This window comes from Orycteropus afer, unplaced genomic scaffold (assembly GCF_000298275.1).
Source record: "Orycteropus afer afer isolate SDZICR_OR568_19922 unplaced genomic scaffold, OryAfe1.0 scaffold00121, whole genome shotgun sequence".
In the NCBI taxonomy this organism is placed as follows: domain Eukaryota; kingdom Metazoa; phylum Chordata; class Mammalia; order Tubulidentata; family Orycteropodidae; genus Orycteropus; species Orycteropus afer.
In genome coordinates this window covers 8,316,775-8,340,895 of record NW_006921708.1, presented here as the reverse complement: position 1 = coordinate 8,340,895, position 24,121 = coordinate 8,316,775, and the positions used below count along the sequence as shown (strand labels likewise).

General features: G+C 37.1%; 1 protein-coding gene across 1 annotated transcript in view; it reads right to left on the bottom strand.

Annotated features, from left to right (window-relative positions):
• The window catches only part of ABCA13 (ATP binding cassette subfamily A member 13), an 888,443-nt gene that overhangs the window by 709,399 nt on the left and 154,923 nt on the right, over positions 1-24,121 (bottom strand). The window contains 13 exon segments of the mRNA XM_007944147.1: positions 3,676-3,797; positions 4,727-4,806; positions 5,573-5,736; positions 10,414-10,532; positions 12,947-13,056; positions 18,604-18,665; positions 18,667-18,782; positions 18,785-18,940; positions 18,943-19,173; positions 19,176-19,353; positions 19,548-20,010; positions 20,192-20,548; positions 20,550-20,801. Coding sequence (XP_007942338.1) covers positions 3,676-3,797; positions 4,727-4,806; positions 5,573-5,736; positions 10,414-10,532; positions 12,947-13,056; positions 18,604-18,665; positions 18,667-18,782; positions 18,785-18,940; positions 18,943-19,173; positions 19,176-19,353; positions 19,548-20,010; positions 20,192-20,548; positions 20,550-20,801 — 2,410 coding nt within the window.

The window sequence follows — 24,121 nt, the reverse complement described above, 5'->3', positions numbered from 1 at the left end:
ATTTTCTTTGTTGGTTACCAGGGGTGGGAGGGGAGGGGAGGGAAGGCTGTTAGATAGACAGAGATAAGTATTGCTTTGGGTGAAGAGAAGGGCAATGTACCAAATGTGAGTGATCAATATGGCAGCATTGAGGAAGGATGAGAAAAAACATAGAGAGGTACATGGGAGGTACAAACAACAAATATGAACTCTTTTGTACATACAGTACTGCATTGTCAGTGAAGGCAAGCATGGGTATATGGGTGGATAGATGGGTGGACAGGCTGAATGATCAGGTATGTCTATGAAATGGGGAGTGTATCCAAGAACATATCTAGGGTTGGCAGACAACGGTCCTATAAGTTTATGTGAATGATCAGAATTCCCAGGTGTATAGTAGAGTTAAAAAGGGGAAGGTTGTGGTCACTGATTGGTCACAGCCAGCTACCCATAGGGACCGCATAGTTGAACCTGTGGGCTTGGGATGATAGTCGCAGAGGACATCAAGCTCAATTGGCATAACATACTATATAAAACATTGTTCTACCTCCTACTTTGGCTAGTAGCGATTGGGATCTTAAAAGCTAGCAAGCTGCCATCTAGATGCAACGATGGGTCTCTCCTCATCCAGAGCAAAGAAGAATGAAGAAAACCAAAATTCATGGAAACAATTAGTCCTAGCAACTGGTACACCATCTGATCTGCAGCCTCTATGACTATGAGACCAGAAGAACTAGATGGTGCCGGCTACCACTGTCATCCTCTTAGAAGGGGATATATGTAAGAGATCCTTGATAGAGAGGGAGAACTATGTGGAACAAAACTCAAAATCATTTGGAGATAAAAGAAAGGGGGTGGACCAGGTTTGCTGGTTCAATAGAGCCTGGTGGAACCACTGAGACTATGGCCCCTAGCTGCCCTTCAGGTGTGGAAATGAACCCACATCTGTGGTTTCCAGCCAAACAGAAGACAGGCATATGAGTTGAACATTTACCTGAGGTAGATACAATTCTTGAAGAGAACAATCATTGAGAAAGAAGGGCTGCCTATGCACAGGGAGACAGCTCAGGGGGCAGGAGTGTATGGAGGGATGGACACTGGGAAGAGGTAACCATGGGGAGGAAGTGGGAGGGGAGCTGTTGCATTGTGGTAAACTGTGACCAATGTCATGAGACAAAGTATATATAAACTGCTGTATGGAAAGTGAATTTGCTCTGTAAATCTTGACCCAAATCACACTCACAACAAAAAAGAAGAAGTAGAAGAAGAATGAAGAAATCTGTATTGGCAAATGTATAGCCAGAATGCCCCTGAGAAATGAGGATGGTGATACTTCATCTTACATACACTGGACATGTTGTCAGGAGTAACCAGTCCCTAGAGAAGGGCATCATTCTCAGTCAAGAACAAGGTCAGCAAAAAAGAGGAAGATCCTCAACAAAATGGATTGACAGATTGACACAATTGCTGCAAACATAGGAAAAAAAAGGGGGGGGTATGGCTCAAACATAGCAATGATTGTGCAGTTGACTCAGGACCAGACAGTGTTTCATTCTGCTGTACATAGTGTTGCTATGAGTCAGAACAGATTGTACAGCACCTAACAACAAAAACACCTTATTAAATACCTTTTCTGAGGATCTAACTTTCTAGTTATTTAGGTAACCATATTCAATTACACTGTCAAAGACATAAAGGGAGATAGAAAAATCACCCCTATTTTTAAAAGTCAGTGTAAAACTATGTAGGCAGCAATATCACCTTATTATACTGAAAGCTTACTATGAGCAGAGTCCTCTCAATATAGAACATTAGTGACATCCAGTGGCTGCTAGCTTAATCAGGCAGGGACAGTAAAAAAATAAAAAAAGTTGTGCCTAACCCAATAAAAGCCATAGACTTTGATATTGATAGGGACTCTAGATATTAACTAATCTGACTCTTCTCTTAAAGCCCTCCTTATCACCTACTTAATTAATTCCATTTCCATTCCATTCCCCTTTTGCAAGCTCCAGCAACTGAACATTTCAAACCAAAGCTCGTCATACTTTTTACATAACTAGGATAACAAGCTTTCACAGGAGATGAGATGGGAAAAGAAAATTTCAACATGGCTTTCTGCCCTCTACATCTCCACTTCTATCCCCAGCAACTCATTCACATGTGAATTTTAAAAAGCCACTATTGACAATATTCCTCAGAGACAGATACTGTGTGACTTACTGCAAATAAGTTGGTGGTGCTATAATTTGAATTTTGGATTCACAGTTTCTACTCTATTTCTGGCTTGATTCACATAAATTCTTAATTAATTAATCTGCCTGCCAAGACATGCATTTAATTCCAATGAGTCGATACTGCTAGTTATAGAATCAACATGAAATTCAATATCCACCGTGACCTAGTTGATTGCCAATAAAAGTACTTACCAGAGAGCCATCTTAATGGTTACTACTTTTAGAAAGTACAGTAAAGTAAGACCCTAACTAGAAGTGCTGAAAGGGAGTCTTGGAAAAATACCTGCAAAGGATAAATGACTATCTGCTATGAATATATAAAATTCACTTATTCATTGCCTCCATAGACAAACTGTACCCCAGTACTTCAGCATGTTTTACTCATACCCTTGATCTGTGGCATTAGAATTAATAGAGAGTAAGTTTCAAGTTGCTGTTAAGTCAACCCCAACCCATGGCAACCCCGTGTGTGTCAGAGAACTGTGCATCACAAGGTTTTCAATGGCTGATTTCCTGGAATTAGATAGCCAGGCTTTTCTTCTGAGGCATTGCAGAATGGACTTCAACCTCTAATCTTTCAGTTGAGTCAAGAATTTAACCATTGTGCCTCCCAGGACTAGAGAGTAGAGTAGTCACACTGAAGATCACATTTTTCTTAGATAAAATTTTCTGGTATAATTTCACACCAGATACCTGGAGACACTCCTAAAAGATAACATGGTGCAGAGTTCTTCAATAGTTTCATAATTTTTGTTGCAGTTGCCTTTATTGGTTCTTCTCAATCACTTTGGAGATGACACAGCTTGTTACTACTCATTTGGTTTTACGATAAGCCACTATCGTAGTATAAAACCAAACTCATTGCCATTAAGTCAATTCCAACTCATAGTGACTCCCAGTGGGTTTCCAAGGCAGTAAATCTTAATGGAAGTAGATTGTCCCATCTTCCTTTCACAGAGCAGTTGGTGGGTTTGAACTGTCAACCTTCTGGTAAGCAGTCAAATGTCTTAGGCACTACACCACCAGAGCTCCTTATAGTATAGTGGCAGATTATGCAGGTATTATCTAAGTAAAGGAATATTTGCTGAGTTTTAGATCTTTTAAATTATTTTGTTTTAGGATATTTTTGAGAATTTTGCAATGCCCCATTGAACAAAGGATAGATGCTTCAGGTTGTGGTGAATCAGAATTGAGAATTGCTGGGATAATTGTCATCACCAAAGTCTGTCTTTCCAGCTCTGATTGAAGGCAACATTATGAAATTAAGGTTCTGGCATCACACAATGATATTCTTTGGTTCTTTGTTGTCCTCTCATTTCCTTTTTGCTTTCAGTGATATCACTTGCACAGTGATCTATCCCCCAGCCATGGACAGAGAGATAGAAGAATATAATGCCATAACTTCAGGTTAGCTGGGGAATCTTTAAGTGATCACAGTGGAGAATGAACAGCATCATACCTTTGAATGGGAAATATTTGCTTCTAAAATACTATTGATTGTTTCATCTGAAAGGTGGATAGAAGATTGAAGCTCTTCCGTTAAGTTGGTAATGTTTTTAATCAAATCTTTAACTTTTACACCTGAAATGTAAAGAAGAGGAAAGGAATTATATAATAGTGTTTAAATTATTGCTGTGAAACACAATTTAATATTAAAAACTGGCAAGGATGGTTTCCTTCACTGTGTCCTACCCATAATAGACATCCAATGAAGCCATATCATACTCCTTTAGATGTAACACTCTGGTGGCATAATGCCTAAGGCATTTGACTCCTAACAAGAAGGCTGGAAGTTCAAACCCACCAGCCACTCCTAGGATGGAAGATCGGGCAATCTACTTCCATAGTGATACCACCTTGTAAACCCAAGGAAGGGTCACTATGAGACAGAAGCAACTTGACAGCAGTGAGTTTGGTTTGGTTTTAGTTTGATGTAACTGAGACAATTTAAACTAAATCTGAAACAAAACCTCAAGTTAAGAGGTATTTTCTGTTTATCAGTATGTGTACTCCTTAAAACTATATTTTAAGATGATTGATTTTAGAAAGAGCTTTTTCTTAGGGAATGATGACCAAGTGCTATATGAGAAACTCACTTCTATATGTATATCTAGTTATCACATATTTGACAAGAGGGATACAAGTTAAGAATTTTTCAGAATTCTCCATACTTGACCTATTGAGGCTACAAGGAGCTTTATGAATTGCTTATGTTACATAAATGATGACATAGAGATTCATGGATATCGAATGACTTGTTGAAGGAGGCAGAGCCAGGACAAAACCCAGACCACAGAAGTTCCTCTTCATTCTTCCTCTTGAGTTTGTTACTAATGAATCCTAGAACTTTCCTAATTAATCCCAAATACATCAAGCCAGCCAATTTATAGATTGATATTCTCCATATTTACTATAACTTCTTCTTTATATGTTTTATTTTAATAACATATTTGAGTGGGAAACTAAAATTATTCTTTAATCATGCAAACATGGAGAAATCAGACACTCACCATCAGTTACTGTGAAATTGCTAAGAAAAGTCAAAATGGGATTCCCTGATGACAAAGTCTCCCTGAAGCTTTCAGCCAACCTAAAATGGCAGAAAATTAAAGCTAAATTAGGCAAGATAAAACACAAGAAACAATGTTGGAATGAATAATACTGCCTCAGTTCCCAGGAGGTGAACTGGATAACAAGATCACATTTCCTAAAACTCCTCAGATAATGAAACACAAAATGTCTCCTGACACCATCCGGATGTGAATATCCATTAATACTACAATTTCAATATTTTCTTCTCAGAGTCCCTGCCAAGCAAGATGATTTGGGGAAATGGGATGCATAATAAATGGCTTTTCACAAGTGTGAACAGAATAGATAGAATATATCATGGAGTGTATGAGAAATTAGGATAGCAAGAAGTCAGACAAACATCATTCTTTCTGCGAGTAAGTCATCTGCAGAATATAAACTGCCTCATTTCCTCTACTGGTAGTTTAAAGTTTAAGAGCACTGAAAAAAATAATCAAATATGAAGATAAATTGAAAAATATTTGATTGTAGTCTGATTACAGACTACATTTAATAGTATATTAATCTTAGATCATGTATTTTAACCTAAAATCTTGATTACTAATAAAGCTAGACTATGCCCAAAGTTGTTTCTCCATTTTACAATTTAAAACTTTAACGTCATTCAAAACATTCATGTGGTTTAGAAAATGTATTTCTATTAAGTAGAGAAGTATTAGGTGGTACATAGTACTGGCTGAAAATAACAATTGAAAAAATTAGACAATTTCTTTATAATTTAAAATACTGAAAAAGGATATGGAACCCAAATCAGGTATTATTACATGTGCATGTGCTGCTGGATGGTTTCTAGCACTGGTTGGCATTCACAGTCCTCCTCAGTAGCATCTTCCAAGTTGTTCTTGAAGCTTTCCAAGGATCTAGAAAGATTCTTGCTAAGACTTTCACAATTTAGTTGAGTAGGTGAGGACCATATCTGTTCAATTTCCTATAAAATATACCAATGATATAAGTTAGACACATGTATATTCACTTGTATATGCTCAAGTATGGTTTCCAGGTCAAGACCTGCCCTCACTAAGAATTACTTGCATGGTAAGACTTTTATTTATTTTCCTTGATATCAGGAAGCACAACACTGGAGACTGAAAGTGTCCCAACATTTACAATTGCTTCTGTGTGTTACAGAGTACTAGAAACAGATCCTACTCCTGGCTCTGCCACTGACTAGCCAGGAAAGCGGTCACATATGACTGCGTGCCACAAGGCATGTCACACAGGAGTCCAATGCACAGCAGAGAACACACACCACCCAGCTGAAAGATCTAGGTACCTCACCTCAGGAGCTCAGTTCTTTGCTTTAAAGCTGAAGTTTTCAAAACTTATAGCCACAAAACCTATGATTTAAAAGAAATCCTATGTGGGTACCCATATGTCAAGTGACTAAAACCTGGACTCACCCTGCCTTGAAGGTCTGTAGTCAACCTGGAAGGCTCCTGCTCCTCCCTCTGCAGTCAGAGGGTCTCCCAGAATTCTGTAGAGCAGGTGAAAACCAGTGGGCTAGTTCCCAGACTTCAGGATATCTTCAAGTCTCTTTAAGTACCATGAACATCTTAACAACATCTTAGAAATATCCAACTAGTTTTATTTGAAAAAATAATCAATAATTTTGAAAAGTACTTTGCAAAAAGTAATACCTATAAATTAATAAATGGCAAAAATATTTACTTAATGTAAAATTAAGTGACAACCTATGTATAGGTTTTAATAAATGATGTTGGAAAAACTGAACATCCATTTTCAGAAAAAAATGAAACAGGATCCATAAACAAAAAACTAAATGTAGGTGGATTAAAGACCTAAATATAAAAGCCCAATCCATAAAGATCATCAAAGAAAAATAGGGGTGAAATTAGGGGTACTAATGCAGGCCATAAATACATTATCAAACATACCTAAAAACACACAAACAGCAGAAGATAAACTAGACATCTGGGACCTACTAAAAATTGAACATTTATGTCCATCAAAAGACTGTCAAAAGTATAAAAAGAGAGATTACAGACTGGGGAAAAAAAAAAAAAAGCAGACACTGATATATCAAGCAAGGGACTAATTTCCAAAATTTACAGAAAACTTCAACAACTCAACAACAAAAAGACAGGTAATCCAATTTAAAAATAGGCAGAGGACATGAACAGGACTTCACACAATAAGACATTCAGGTGGCTAACAAACACAGGAAGAAATGCTCACAATCATTAGCTATTAGAGAGGTGCAAATAGAAAAAAAAAAAAAAAAACTGAGTTATCATTTCACTCCAGCAAGTTCAAAAACACAGAAAACAACAAAAGCTGGTGAGAGTGTGGAGAGACTGGTACACTCATATACTGCTGTGGGATTGTAAAATAGTGCAACCACTGTGGAAAGCAGTATGGCACTTACTTAAGAAGTTGGAAATAGAAATTCCATATGATCCAGCATGTACAAGGTGTACCAGTTGCCACTGAGTCAATTCAGATCCATAGTGACCCCATAGAGTAGAGCTACACTCCAAAGAACTTTCATCACTGTGAACTTTCAGAAGCATATCACCATGCCTTTCTTCTGAGACAGGTCTGGTTGGATTTTAATTCCCAACCTTTCTTTTAGTAGTGAAGTGCTTAACCATTTTCACCACTCAGAGACCACATGGGATTCCAAAGTATAGAAGATCAGTATACTTGAATTTTATTCTTAAATTATAAAATATTTTTTTTTATTTATAAGAATTACAGAGAAAGAAATTTCACTTCTCTCCTTAATAGCAGAAACTACTGGAAGAAAAGTAAAGACTTCTTTCACACAGTCCAGACCTAAAGAAGTGTCTATTATGAAGGTTCAGAGACTGACTAGTCTCTGCTTTAGAATGTGTTAAGACCATCATCTGGACAAGACAGCACAAGGTAGACTCTTGGCCCCTGGTGAGGAAAAGTCTGTAATCCTCCAGATACGACTCAGGTAGATGGGTCTAAAGGTCAAAATTTGGGGAGATCATAGGAAGGCCCAGTTTAAACTGGAGTTCCAGCCACATTCTTCAATTCAGCCTATCCCAGAAGTATTAAAACTGTTGGACACTTCTTGTCATCTTTGAAGTTTAATTTCTGATTCCTGTTTAACTCCTTACTGTTATTTTCCACTGTTTAGAACAATGAGCGGAAGAGTATAAGGATCTGACATCCTTGACCTTGCACCACAACAATTCAATAGTTAAGACTTTCATTTCCAATGAGAATTCCATTTTGGTATTAAGAAAACTATGCTAGAATATTTATTTTGGTATTGAAAAAACTAAAAGGGGCATTTTGCCCTTTGCCTACTTCTATTGGGTACAAGGCACTTCGTATTCCACAGCCTGGAAGATTTCCATTTCTAAAAGCCTTGCACAGTTGCAGAAGACATATCCTAAAGGTTTGCATCCTGAAATAAGCAATATTTTATTTTTTGTCATCATAGACAAGAACTTCTGTTCTTTATCAAAACCAATCTAGTCATTATTCAGTCAAATTACTAACAATTATATAATACTTTGAACTCTAAATACTGTCTTCCTTCTTCACTCTGTGAGCAAGTTATTTTGAAATCTGGAGTCCCTTGTATGTTTTATTACTGTAAATTTCAATCAACACTCAAAGATTGTCAATGGGTGTTTTTCTTTGTAAATATTTGTCCATATTTAATATCTGACAAAACTATGCACAACCTGGAAATAAGAATTTGGTGATCTCTGGTGGCATAGTGCCTAAGGCATTTGACTGCTAACCAGTAGCCTGGTGGTTCAAACCCATCAGCCTCTCCTAGAATGGAAGAATGGCAATCTACTTCCATAGAGATACCATCTCGGAAACCCAAGGAGGGGTTACTATGCATTGGATTTGACTCGATGGCAGTGAGCTTGGTTTTGGGTTTTAAGTACATCAGTGTAACCATAATAAAGTACTAGGGCTACAGGGGAAATTATTTTATAGACTCAAACGATATTTCCTGCTCATGTACACCACTCTTCCCAAGGCCCTAGAATATTATTAAGAATTATCAGCTTTATCTAGCCTACAGTCTCACAGAGATGAGGTCTTTTAGCCCTCATCATGTTATAGGATTTCAGAGTTAATACCTCTGGTCCCTGTCAGTGCTATCTTTCTGTCTACGTGCTTTGCACATATGAGTAGGTGGAGTTCCTGTGCCTCAAAACAATAAACATAATTGAACCCTACAAGAAAGGCAAGTGTTCTCCCATTTTTGGTAAATCATCATCCATCACCATTGTCCATGATTCCTAAGCTGGTCAGGTCAGCCCGGGAGCCCATAGCCTTGAATTCCAGGTCAAAAGAGTAGAGTCCCAGGTAAAAAGCCACATTATTCAATTCAGCTGCATGGAATATTATTGGGCACCTCAAAAGGAAGATGGGGCAATCTACTTCTGTAGTGATACTGCTTTGGAAGCCCAAGGTGGGGTCTCTGTGAGTTGGATCCAACTCAACGGCAGTTAGATTCAAATTATCAAAAAGGAAACTGCTATGCTGGTTCCCATGGAGCAATCAGTTCTTGGTATTTACCAGGATATTCATCTAGTCAGAACCAGTCCTGGCCTAGTAATGTTTAACAACAGTCTCCCTGAATTAAAAAAAAAAAAAAAGAAGAAGAACTGATATGTAGCATTTGTAAATGCTTATGCTGTAAATGCTCTGAAAGTGGTTTATTTCAAGTTGCCAACATCACTGAACATAGAAACATGTATACTACAGACATGTTATATGGTATTTCATTTCCACCACACATAGATAACCAAAACCAAATCCACTGCTATCAAGTCAATTCCAACTCAGAGTGACCCCCATTGGGTTTCCAAATCTGTAAATCTTTATGGAAATAGATTGCCTCATCTTCTTCCCATGGAGCAACTGGTGGATTTGAACTGCTGACCTTGTGGTTAGCAGCCAAATGCCTTACATCACCAGAGCTTCTTTTCCATATAGATATAAGAGATGTAAATACTAAAAAGAAAATAGGTAATAGTAAAATATAATAAAATTATTAAGAAGACAAATGTGGAGTATTTAGTACTTTATTTTAGTATATTTAATTATAAGTTGGGAGCTCTGGAGGCATAGTTCCTAAGGCACTTGACTGCTAACCAGAAGGCTGGTGGTTCAAACCCACCAGCCAGTTCTGAGAAGGAAGGTTAGTCAATCTACTTCCATAGAAATATTGCCTTGGAAACCCAAGGAGGAATCGCTATGAGTTAGAGATGACTTGACAGCACATAGCAACAACAACAACAAAACAATCATAAGTTTATATAATTTGATTTTAAATGATGAGTGTGCTTAATGAGTGCATTGGATTGTAAAATGAGTGATTTTACAATCAGCTTGTAAAATTCCTAAAAATCTAAAAATCAGTTCTTGTGAGTCAATGCTAGTCATCACCAGCACATCAGTGTGAAAACCCAAGAGAAAGGAAAGATAAGCAATCCCTGTACAGGCCTAACTTCCAATATAACTGTGTATAACACAGTTGCTTTGATTTTAAGGACAAAGTCACAAAGCTCAGAAGAGTATGACTATATTACATGGACCAATAATAATAAAAATTAAATTTTCTGACATAGAAAAGAAAACAAACCTGTGAGTAGTTATTCACCAAAGCAAGCACTTTCATAACAGATAAAATAAGAGGACTTATCCCATTTTGTTTGCAACTCAGAGCTGCACACAAAACATCCTTAATCAAGGAAGGGTTTTCTGTCAAAGAAACACAGAGAAATAATCAGTAAATCAATCTATTCCAAAGTAGCCACTCCTACAAAATTATTTTTGTAAAGCTTCAAAATGACCCAAATTCACAAAAGCATCTTTAATCATCAAAATTAACATTCAGATGATGAGGGAAAAGTATGATTTTGAGTGCCAAATGTAATCTATTACTTTGTGGTTCTTCTGAGAATGTCTATAAAGTAACTTCCTTCCTCTGCTTCCTCAAGTTGGCCCCTGTTCCTGCACTTGTACCTGTACTTGTACCTGTACCTTCAGATAGGGTAGCCATTCACCCAGTTTGTCCAAGTCAGGCCTGGTTTTCACCTATTGCCCTGATGTAATTAAATACACTGCCTCCTTTCATTCTCAAAAGTATCCCAGTTTTAATGATTACATTCATTACACAGAGGGTTTATTTTAGGGCTTCACTATCCACCTGACTTCTCAAGTTAATAGCAAAGCCCATTCAGGATTCTACCTCTATTCCTCAAATCCGACCTCTTTCCAACTGCTTAATTTTACCTTTAATGGCTCTGGATTCTGCCTGACCACTCCATTGATGACCTGCCTTGGTCCTGTGCCCCATGTCACCTGAAATTAACCTTTCATTCTACAAGAGCATCTTCCTAAAACAAGAGTTCTCTCTCCTTTGGCTCTAGGCCTCTGACCAAAGGATGTAAGTTGCATCTAAAGCACTTCTGCAGCACCTCCATCCCACCACTACACTCACTTCCCATGTTCCTTCCCTTCCTTCCAATGCTATCTTTCACTTTCTTCACTGCATTTCTGCTTTCTGTGCCTGAATCTATTTCTCCAAATCCTGCTCCTTTCATCCCCATTGATACCTACAAGTCTCCTCAAGGGGAGAGGGAGTCTGACTTCTTCACTCTGAAACCCTGGACAACTCACTCTCTATCTCTAGGTCTCAATGGCCAATTTAAGGTTAAAATGGGCACTACTGAGGTTTCTTCTGGCTCTGTGCAGCTATCAAGCTATATGCCTTGTTATAGCATGCAATTGCTTTTAATCTATCTAAAATATCATATCAGGAGGCAGGAAATGTCAGCTTTACTAAAGTTGTGACACTGGACTTAACTTTGTGACATCCAATAACAACTTTGTTCTCAATAGTAGCAGTAACCTATCTGACAGCTTTCCATTTGCATGATGGAAAAAGATCATTTGCTATGTTGGTCCAATTTATCCCATCTTTATTATCCACTGCTTACATCTTTTCAGGACCACATAATAGCCTGTCACTAGCCTCCAGTTCTATAGTCTAGGGTGACAGTTTAATAAGGAAAGTGGAGAAACAATTTAAATGTTAGTCATGCTTGAGTAGGACATGCTTGAGTTTTCTGGAAATTAAATATAAAAATTAAAAATTAATTTTCTATTACCAATGTAATTTTAAGCATGCTATATTAATTTAGTAGCTGTGGTACAGAACTGAAAAAATAAATATAAATCCAAGTATTAATTAATGTTTTAAAAGCCATTACATTAACTATAAAATGTCAAAATAATTATATCTAGACATGGCTGGATTCAATTGGCTAGATAAGCACTCAGGATCCAGAACAAAGTTGTATTTAATTTTATCAGAGCATGCTTCCACATGCTAATATCATTTAGTGCATTTAGTATATTTAGATATGAGAGCAAAATGAGTCTATGTCTTCATAGAAATGAGAGCTTGTAGATGTTCTTTTTTTTAATCCCTACATCCAATTAGAAATGTAATGAACATTGACGATGCTGTCAGATAAAAAGTTTTACATATCTAAATACTGAAGGAAAGGGGTCCTAAAAACAAAAATGCAATCTATAAGTTCCAAGGCTATAATAAAAGTGTCCTGGGAATTTAGGAAACTGAATTCATTCTCTCAGCACACATTGACAGAATGCCAGGCACTGGGTAGACACAGGAGATTAAGATATGGCTGTGGCCTTCAGAAAACTTTGACTCTAGTAGAAGAGAGAAATGTAAGAAATGAGAGCATCAAGTATCATATTGGATAGAAATCAAGGTTATTTCGAACAAAGGAGATGGAGGCAATCCTTCAGGAAAAGATGTCCTCTGCTTAGTGACACAAAGTACAGATGGAGTCCAGGCTAAGGCGATGGTTGAAAGCACATTCCATGAGCAAAGACACAGAGCCAGGAAAGCCCCAGAAAGAGTTAGCAAAGAGGTTGTGCAATTGGAGTGTAGCTGTGTATTTACGGGGTGGAAATGAAGCTGGAAAGTGTGGACTAGGTCTGTGAGGAACTTAGAAGCAAGACTGAGAAGGTTGCAGTTCATTCTAAAAGAAATTCTCAGTAACATCCCTGTGTCTCTGACAGCCGAGCTCTGAGAATCAGTACAGCACAAGTAGCAAGCACCTCTTACGGAAGCAACTCACCTGCAAAGAAGATAAATATGTGCACAACCAGTATCTTCACTTTCTGCAGAGTCATAATGACACTGGAGGTTTGTGCAGGCTGCTGGAAAACTTGACACATTTCTACAGTACTTAGGAAAAAAACAAAATGTAGTATAAAAGGGCAAAATCTGTAACATAAGTGCATCTCTCCCAAATTTAAAGCTAAATCGTAACATACCTGTGATAATTACCCTCCCAGCTCAATCACACAGGGACGTAAGGAAAACACAGATAGTACAGTCTAGGCATGTAAAAAACTTTGGGTCTCCTAAAGAGACCAATTTTGTTGTTCATAAACTGATATACATTTTCTCTTCTTGTCTTGGCCCAATCTCTTGAAAGGAACAGAGAGCATCAATGAAAGAGAAACTAAGGAGAAAATACAACATATTTATGTTGTTGTTATGTGCCGCCGAGTCGGGCTCAACTCCTAGTGACCCCTCCTTGGGTTGTGGTATCACTACAGAAGTAGATTGCCTCATCTTCCTTCTTAGGAGGGGCTGGTGGGTTTGAACTGCCAGCCTCTGGTTAGCAGTCAAGTGCCTTAGCCACTATGCTACCAGAGCTCTTTTGGAGGGATAATTAATTTAACAGATGAACTGGTCTATAAATAAAGGTTTTTTTAAAAGGTTTTATATAATTATTTTATTTTGCTGTTAAAAACATACACAACAGAACATAAAGCAGTTCAACAATTTCTTCATGTATGATTCAGTCAGATTACATACATTCTCACAGTTCTACACCAATTTTTACCCTCATTTTCCAAACTGTTCCTCCCCCACAACTGTCCCTTAAGCTTCCTATCTAAGCTTTAGTTGTCTTCATCAGTTTGATTCTATATAGATAGTTCTTTAAAAAAGCACAATGCTCAAGACAGACAAATTAAATTAAACTATTTTTTGGTTTAAAGAAGACTGAAGGAGGTTTTTTTTTTTTAATTAAGATTTAAAGATTATCTCAGGGTAATAGTTTTAGCAGTTCATCCAGCCTCAATGGCTCCACAAAGTGTGGATTCCATGAGACTTTGAAATTATGTTCCATTTTCCCCCTTTTGATCAAAGATTCTTCTATAGATTCTTCTATTCTTCAGTAATGGTATCTGAACATCATCTAGTATTTTTCCTATTTTTAAATAAACTCTTACACACTTGGAGTATGTGTATATAAGCACGTGTATGCACATGTGTGTCTGTGTATTAGTCTTTATGTAGTTCCCTTGGGAGGTATTTTTTCTTTTTTCCTTTGTTTGTTTGTTTGTTTTAATTTTTATTGTGATTTGGGTGAAAGTTTACAGAGCAAATTCATGGTCCATACAGCACTTCATGTCCATTTTGTTTCATGACATTGACAGCAATTTCTCACAATGTAACAGCTCTCTTCCCATTTCCCATAGTTACCTTTTTAATGAATTTATACTCTTTCAAAAACACAAAATCATCCTCAAAGATCAGATATTACAGAATATGATAATTAACATTATTTATCTGTGAAACATTTCTAACAGAAGAATAAAAATCTTTTGACTCATGCACATATCAAATGATTAAGAATATGGTTGTCCAAGGAAACTCCTTGAAAGTGAGCACTCGTTAGGGCTTGATGGTGAATTTCAAAAAAAAAAAAAAAGTATATTCTCAAAAAGGTCTATCCTCTTTAATATCTGGGCTTCTGTTAAGGACAATGGAAAATATTGGAAACATATAATGGTGATGATTGAACATGGTGAACATAATTAATGTCATTGAATTGTACATGTAAAAAGTGTTAAAATGGAAAATGCTTTGTTACAGGTACATTCACCACAATAAAAAAAAAAAAAAAAAAAAAAACTCAGGATGTTGAATTATTCATTCCTAGGCTCAGGAAAGGAGCTCTGGTAGCATAGTGCTTAAGGCACTTGACTGCTAACCAGAAGGCTGGCAGTTCAAACACACCAGCCCCTCCTAGGAAGGAAGGTTGGGCAATCTACTTCCTTAGCGATACTGCCTCGGAAACCCAAGGAGGGGTCACTGTGAGTCAGGTCTGACTTGACGGCAAATAACAAAAACAGGCTCACGGAAGAGACCCAGGGATGGCACAAGTCTCTCCTAGAGAGTCTCACACTAGATTCCTTAGGGAGCTCAAGAAGAAGCATGACAATACACAACAGTTTTCTAGGATCACATCAATAGTCTAATTTCTATGCAATTCAATATTTTTGCAACACATTGTTTTCGATCTGTTTCCTTAGAAGAATGAAGTTTAAAAAAAAAACCACACTTTCATTTCTGCTATGTTAGTAAAATTACTAAAGCACCACAATAGAGCAATCCTGCTTAGTTTAGTATCTTTATATCTTTATTGGACTTAGTACAGCCACCTCCCCAGACACTGTGGATTTTCTCCCGCTGGAATATTATTTTTCTGTTGTTGAGATTGCAACTGGTCCTTTAAGAATGCTATATGTTAACATGTGAATTTCAGCTTGTTGGCTGTATGTATATGTCTTAGGACAAAAGTAAGCTTAAACATTAAGTTTAAATACATTTATAGACCAGAGCACTATAATTTCTGAGGTAAAGAAAAGTGTTTTTTTATGCTTACACAAGTTCATAGAAAATTAAGGAGATTTCAAAACCATTCAAAATTTTGACCATAAAGCATAATTATAAAAAATATTAAAGTGGAAAGGTCAAAGGAACCTGGCGATCAGAGAATAGAATAGCTATAAACTAAACAAGAAGCATAATTAAATTAGTTTTAAGCAATAATGAAAATATAGTTGAATTAAAAATAATTTTGGGAGATAACTCTTGCTGAGCTGATTTTTAGTGGCATAGAAAGACAAACTTGTATGTAACTTTTAGTTCTGTCCTATATATATATACATATATATGGTATATAGAGTTATTGATCACCATCAAGCAATATAAGTTTTGGTAAATTGTTGAGTTTTACTTATGACATTTTCAATTGTGCTTAAATGATCAATGACCAGTAGTTTTTTCATAGATTATTTGTTGTTTTGTCACCAATGGTTACTTACAATTGTGTTTTTTCGAGCAAGATACTGAGCTCCAAGTTCTAGTTTCTCAAAATGAAAAATGAAGTACTTGTTCTAGAGCAGCATTTCCCAAACAGCATGCTTAAGGGTCTTCTGTATATCTTGTTAAATTGAAGTTTTGATGAATGATCTGGGGGAGGCCTGGGATTTTGTGTTTCTAACAAGATCTCAGGGGAAGCTGCTGGTCCCTGGAACAAACACTGAGAAGCAAAATGCCTCCCAACTGGAATATTGCATGTTCCTGATCTTCCCTGCCCATCTCAGTTGGACTTCAAGATTTACTTTTCAGTGACCAACACAATGTTGTAAAGGCTTTCAGACAAGAACGAAGAACAGCTTTAAGTAACTCCCTTTTTCTACAAGTCTACCATTTCCTCTTCAGTCCATTTATCTTATTTTTATGATAGATTGTTGTATTTGTTGTTGTTAGCAATCACTAAGATGGCCCAAATCATAGTGACCCCATGCACAATGGATCCAGATCACTATGATCCATAAGATTTTTATTGGCAGAATCTTGAAAGTAGATCTCCAGGATTTTCTTCCTACCCAGCCTTAGTCTGGAAGCTCTGTTGAAATCTATTCAGCAACACAGCAACATGCAAACCTCCATTGAAAGACAAGTTGTGACTGTACCTGAGGTGCACTGGTTGAGAATCAAACCCAGGTTTCCCCCTTGGGAAGTGGGAATTCTACCACTGAATCACCAATGTCCTCATGATATAAAAAAAGAAGAGAGAGAGATTTAGGGATTGGTCAATTACTTAACTGCAGGGTTTGTTTGAGCTGGAATGTGATTCTAATTGGAGGTAATGTAGAATGCAAGGAGGTGATGCAGAAAATTTAATCTAGAAAAGTGATGGAGGGCCCAGAGGGCTTGTTAGGACAAAAAAAAAAAAAAAGAAGAAGAATTGGGCCCTCAGGTTACCAATCTTCTCTTCCCTGAACAAGTACAGGTACTGCAGCACAAGGCAGGAAAAATGGAGCATCAGGATCTCTGACTTCCGCCACCAGGGAGCCTCAAATCTGGGAATGTCTTCAAAATAGTTAGGAAACACTCTACTTTTGAGTTTTTGTTGTTATTATTGTTATTTTTAACTTTAAACAAATGTTTTTGCCTAAATGTTCATGGTTGTTGTTTTGTCATTGTTATTAATATTTTTTTCATTTGTTAAATGCATATTAGATGCATATGTAAAGTTTATGCTATTGTAGAACCCTCATAACAACCCCAGAAAATACCATTATTATCTGTGTTTTGCAAATAAACATTGGCTCTGAAAGTTTAAATGACTTGCTCAAATTTAGAAAATTAGTGAATAGTAAGTAGAACCAAGGTCAAACCACAGTTAGCAAGTATGAGCTCAAACCCATGATCGATAAGATTTTGTGTTTTAGACATTGTATATCTTTCACACTCAAAAAGTTGATGAGAAAAGGATATTGACAGCAAGGAGAAAGAACGGCAGCAAGTGATAATAAAGTAGAAATAAATTGGAACCTAAACTTTGTGAATTTAGAGTCAGAGTGTGGTAAACCTGTCACAATTGGTTAGATTCCAGTCTTGAGGTATAGTATAAATTCCCTCCATGGAGAACTGAAAGAATTGGGTTGAAATCTAGTGGAGAGTAGGGTTTGCTGGGACCACTCTAGTTCAAAAGGAAACTGAGAGGACAGCATTGAAATCAAATACAGTACAATAAGGTAGAGAAGCTCTGAAAGTCAAAATTTGAGGCTGAGATAGTTCTTTGTGCCAATGGATATCTGTTTCACTGACCAAGGAAAGCCTTCCATGACATAAAAAAATAATTTATTCCAGTTGATACTCTTCAATAAAAGAATTATCATAAAAGAAGTCAGATTCTCTGGCAAACGAGCCAGAGCTAAAATAGCACTTTCAATTCCCATGTGGGACTGAGATCAAGGTGTGGATCCTGGACCACTTAAATAGCATTATCATGCTCAGAAAGGTAGGATTGGGCCAGAAACAGCATTTCTGGTTTTCTGTGCACCAAGATCTGCACACAAAGCTTCAAACCTAAAAGAACTGACTCTGCATAGAGCACAATAATGAATAGGATTGGAGTTTCAAGAATGGATTTCCCTAGGCCTAGCATTTAGAAAAGGAAAGGAAAAGGTGCTGACAGGTGGAATCAACCATGTTGGGCCATATCTAAAGAGCGCAGAAGTCAAAAGTTCTAGACCTTTCCATTCGTGCACTACAAATGGAAACACAATTTTCTGGGTGAAGTGAGAGAACTCATGTTCTTACCTGCATATCAACTAGTAGGACGCTTGGCTTCCAAAGAATATGAATCAAAAACTTATTTCTGTATCTTTCAGACAAGTGAATGAAACAATGTGTCTTTACTTTTGAGAATAAAATCGAAGTATTACAATTCCAAATAATGAATTATATAGTGAAAAATTAATTAATTAGTAAATCTCAAATAATTTATGTTGAAGTTGGCTTCATGATGTCATGAAATTTGAAGTCCAGAAGTACTATTTTAATTAACTTCTGCATGTTTTTATTTTATAGTTCCAGCAGTAGGGGGGAAAAAATGAAGTGAATTAGGTGTTTCGTTACCTTTGATCTGTCAATGGGACTTCCTTTTGCTGGAATTCAGTCAATACAAATATTCTCTTCATGCATTTTTTTGAAACATGATAATGGCTTGAACATGTAAGGAGAACCAATCATTGCTGTCTTGGTCTTCTCTTCTTTTTCTAACAAGACATCCTTTCCTGTAGTTGTATTAATATACTCTCTAAAACTGGTGGAAGCAAAGTTTTTGTGGAATGCATCCACTGAGAGGTGTTTAGGAGAAGCAATTTTCTCAAGAGATCTATTCGACTTAACACAATTTGGATTGTTTTATCAAGTTGTTGGTGATTCTGATTCAAAGAAGTGTTGAAAAATAAACTTTACTCAAAGCATCTCCATGGTTACTTTTAATTTCCCTCAAATTCTCTACAATTATTGCTGTTATATCCAACAAGTTATGTGGATGCTGAGCAAATGTCAACAATAAATTAAATATGTTCCAGTCATCTTCCTTTAACTCATCCCAAAGAACTCTTAAGCTGAGCTCAATCACCATATTCAAATAAATCCCTATTTCTGTACTGTGTGATAGCCTTTCATCCAAAAAAGGATCACTTCATGTATTTCCCATTTTGTATCTTCAGGAAAACTATGAGTGGAAATTGGATTTGGGTGTAATATGTCCATTTGATTGGGGATGTCATTTATTGGAACTAAACAGTCCAGAATTTCTTCCCATAAATTATGAGAATCCATAGAAAATAATTGAGTCCCATTATTAAACAGGGAGCTCTGGTAGCATAGTGGCTAAAGCACTTGACAGCTAACCAGAAGGCTGGCGGTTCAAACCCACCAGCCACTCCTCGGAAGGAAGGTTGGACAATCCTACTTCCCTAGTGATACTGCCTCGGAAACCCAAGGAGGGGTCGCTATGAGTAGGGGCCGACTCGACGGCACATAACAACAACATTATTAAACATTACCACAAGATGCTCCAGATCTCCCAAATAGATACTCACAGAAGTTAAAAATTTATCAACTTCTTCCAAAATATCAGAAAAATCCTTGAATTTGTTCACAAATGATAGTATACTTGAAGACATATTGAAAAGATCAGAGTCTTCAGAAATATTAGGTTTGATCCTAATTATCCCAAAGGTTAAGTCAAGAAATGGTTTCAACAAGTCTTTTATCTCTTCATACGTTAAATGATCTGCCTTTTTCAAAGTAAGTACTTCATTCAAAGCATTTTTAATATTTTGTTGCAAAATAGAATAGAGAGTGTCAAAGAATTGGAAAGTGTCAATGGTAACAGACATGAAATGAGTTTCAAAAATAGTCACCATCTTCTTGGAAACTTTCTTGGCCAGCTTAGGAAGTTTCACAATGGAGTCCACTAATGTAGGAAGATCTCCCAGTTTAGCAGTGTCTAGGATCAGCATGGGAGCTCTGGTAGCATAGTGCCTAAGGCACTTGACTGCTAACCAGAAGGCTGGCTGTTCAAATCCACCAGCCACTCCTTGGAAGGAAGATGGGACAATCTATTTCTGTAGTGATACTGCCTCAGAAACCCAAGGAAGGGTCACTATGAGTCGGGTCTGACTCGATGGCACATAACAACAACAACAACAGGATCACCATGATCAGAGTTACAGACAATTCTAAGAGGGTTTCTGGGACATGACTTTCCCCATCAGCTCTGGAGATAACTCCAAGTATTCTCTTGGTAATTTCTATTGCTGCTCTATTTTATAGAGGAAATGAATTATTTATAAAGGAAAGCAAATCAGTTTAATTAGTATAACTTCTTGGATTGTGGAACAAGGTACTGAAGTTCTTATTAGGAAAGTTTAAAAGAGTACCCATAATACTTGCTGTTTCCATTGAAGGTTTTCTCACAAGTTGAAGAACTCATCTAACACTTTGATTGAGTTTCAAGAGGTCTTCCGAACTATTCATATGAAAAAGCAACTGACTCACCACAGTAATCCAAATTATTCTCATTCTTATTTTTCTTGGAGGTTTCACTTAAAAGAGCATTAAGTATATCTTGCATAAACATCAGTCCTTGATAATTATCAAAATAAAATTCTTCATTGGCTAATATAAATTAGCTTTTGATTAGATGATAGATGATTTCCTTTAACCTTGAAAACCTGTTCATCAGTTTGTCGTCTTTCACTTAGGTAAGAAGTTGATCTGATTTCAGAACTTTTAAAACTTTATCTTTTGGAAAAAAACTGTAAGAATATTTTTTTTAATTTCATGTTTAATATAGTAGCAATAAAAACATTAAACTATATAGTGGTTTTTATGAATTTTTGTTTGTTTTATAATCACATTATGGGAGAACAACAATGATTGAAAGATTACATGCTAAAATGCATGCAGGATAAAAATTGATACTTTGTTGCCAAATTATTTAAATAGTGTAAGAATTTCCTGGAAAATCCTATTACAATTCACTAATCTAACTGAAAAAGCTATATAATTTTACTTTTAGAAAAGGAAGTAAAATGACACCAAGTGATTCTAAACTTAGAAGGTAAATCTCTGAAAAAATGATAAGCATTTATATTTTTCTGAATTTTTAAAGAACTAGCACTGGGAGCTCTGGTAGCATAGTGTCTAAGGCACTTGACTGCTAACCAGAAGGCTGGAGGTTCAAACCCACCAGCCACTCCTTGGAAGGAAAATGGGGCAACTACTCCTTTAGTGATACTGTCTCGGAAACCCAAGGAGGGGTCGTTATGAGTTGGGTCCAACTCAACAGCACATAACAACAACAACAACATCACTTGGGAACTCTGGTGGTGCAGTGCCTAAGGCATTTGACTGCTAACCAGAAGGCTGGTTGTTCAAACCTACCAGCTACTCCTCAGAAGGAAAGTTGGGCAATATACTTTTATAGAGATACCACCTAGGAAACCCAAGGAAGGGTCGCTTTGAGTCAGATCCAACTTGATGGCAGTGAGCTTGGAGCTTGGAGCAAATCACTTAGACATTGCAATCACTTAGACATGGCTTTGTGATGTGACACTTTGTCTAGACTGAACTACAACCCCACAACTGCCTCTCTATTATGTTTCTGGTTAGATTGAGCTATGAGGAAATCTCTCTCCCCCTGAGAGTTAGGGGACAGAAAGCAGGCAGCAGCCATTTTGAAGCACACACACATGTTCTCCTTCTCCTACTTTTTCAAACATTATCCTAGTTGGTACTGTGAAGTGATTTTGAAAACGTGACTAAAGTCACTAATCTGTTGACTTTTAGTTAACGAGAAGGAAATTAGAGTTGGGTGGGCCTGACTTAATTACTTGGAAGATCTTTAACACAGAGCTTAGAATTTCCCAGAGCTAGAGATTCCAAACAGCAGCTGGGTCTACAATTGCTCTCCTTTCCCTGTGGATCTTCCTTCCAGACTGCAACCTGTGGACAACAAGCTCATGACTGTGGGGTTCCAGCTTGCTGTGGTCTCCCCTTTCTACCTGCCCTGCTGACTTGCAACTTGTTTAGCTAGTCCTGTAAATTGCATAAGCCAATTCCTTGCATTAAATATTTGTTCTGGTTCTGCTTCTCTGGTTAAGCCCTGGGGGATACAGACATCATGGGATAAATTGGAATTTCCCTCTAGCATTTTCCCTGGCAAGCATCAAAAGAGATGAAAAAGATAACATGACTATCAACTTTTTTGTTTCCAAATACCAAAGTCACAGTATTTGGAACACTTAATTTGTAATTAGACAGATCATACATCAAATCAAATTATGATCATCATATTATACATAAAATTAGTTTTTCAGTTTCATATAAAATAAAATTTCATCACCTTTTTGTGATCCAAAAATATAAGAATACATAATATGCAATTAATTATCAAAGGTTTATATGGGAGCCCCGGTGGCATAATACTTAAGCGCTTGACTGCTCACCATTCAAACCAACTAGGTCTGTTGGAGAAAGATATACCAGCCTACTTCCATAAAGATTTACAGCCTTGGAAACCCTGTGAGGCAGTTCTACTCTATCCTATACGGTTGCTATGAGTTGGAATTAACTCCAGGTTTGGCTCTGGTTAGGTTTGTATGTTAATTAGTTAGAAGGCAGTCATCAAAATGAACTTATATTTATATTTAAACAAAATGTTCATTAAAACACAATACACTTCATATAGAAAACTCCAACACCTCAGCAACAAAAAGCTAAATAACCCAACAAAACATGGGCAGAAGACATGAATATACACTTCACCAAAGAGGATATTCATGCAGCCAACAAACATATGAAGAAATGCTCATGATCATAAGCCATTAGACAGATGCAAATCAAAACAACAATGAGATACCATCTTGCCATAGCATTAGTGCCAAAATTCAACAAGACAGAAAATAAAAAATGCTGGTAAGGGTGTGGAGAAATTGGGACTCTCACACACTGTTGGTGGGACTGTAAAATGATATACCACTGTGGAAATGAGTATGGCGAGTCCTTAAAAAGTTGGAATAAGAAATACCATTTGACCAGCCATTCCATTACTAAGTATATATCCTTAAGAAGTGAGGCTTAGGACAAGAATGGATATATGCACACCCATATATAAGTATAGTGCCTAAGGCACTTGACTTCTAACCAGAAGGCTGGTGGTTCAAACCCACCAGCCACTCCTCAGAAGGAAGATAGGGCAATCTACTTCCGTAGTGATACTGCCTCGGAAACCCAAGGTGAAGTTGCTATGAGTCGGGTCCAACTTGACAGCACATAACAACAACAACAACAGGTCCCAAGTGCTAGTATTTTTTAAATAGTTCATTGCAGCACTATTTACAATAGCCAAAAGATGGAAACAACCTAGGTGCCCATCAACAAAAGCATGGATAACCAAACTATGGTACATACACACTATGGAATACTATGCAACCCTAAAGAACAATATAGAATCTGAAAAACACTGCATAATGTGGATGAACTTGGATGGCATTATGCTGAGCAGAATAAGTCAATCATAGAAGGACAAAAATTGTATTTTAGTCCATTAGTGTAAAAAGTCAGGGAAAGGTTTATATACGGAAGGAAATTTTCTTTGCTGGTTACCAGGGCTGGGAAGTGAGGGGAGAGAACACTGGTAGGTAGAGACAAGTATTGATTTGGGTGAAGAGAAGGCCAATGTACCAAATGTGAGTGATCAACACAGCGGCATTGAGGAAGAGAAAGACATAGAGAGGTACATGGGAGGTACAGACAACAAGGATTGAACCCTTTTGCACATATAGTATGGCATTGTCAGTGAAGGCAAACATGGGTATACAGGTGGATAGATGGGTGGACAGGCTGAACTATTAGGTATGTCTATGCAGGGGGGGAGTGTGCCCATGACCATGTATATAGGGTTGGCAGACAATGTTTCTGAAAGTATATTTGTATGTTCTTTTAAAATTTCCAGGTATATTGTAGAGCTGTCAAGGGACAAGTTTGTATTCACTTCTTGGGCACAGCCAGCTATCCAGAGGGAAAAAAATATTTGGACTTGTGGGCTCAGAACCATAGTCACAGGGCACATCAA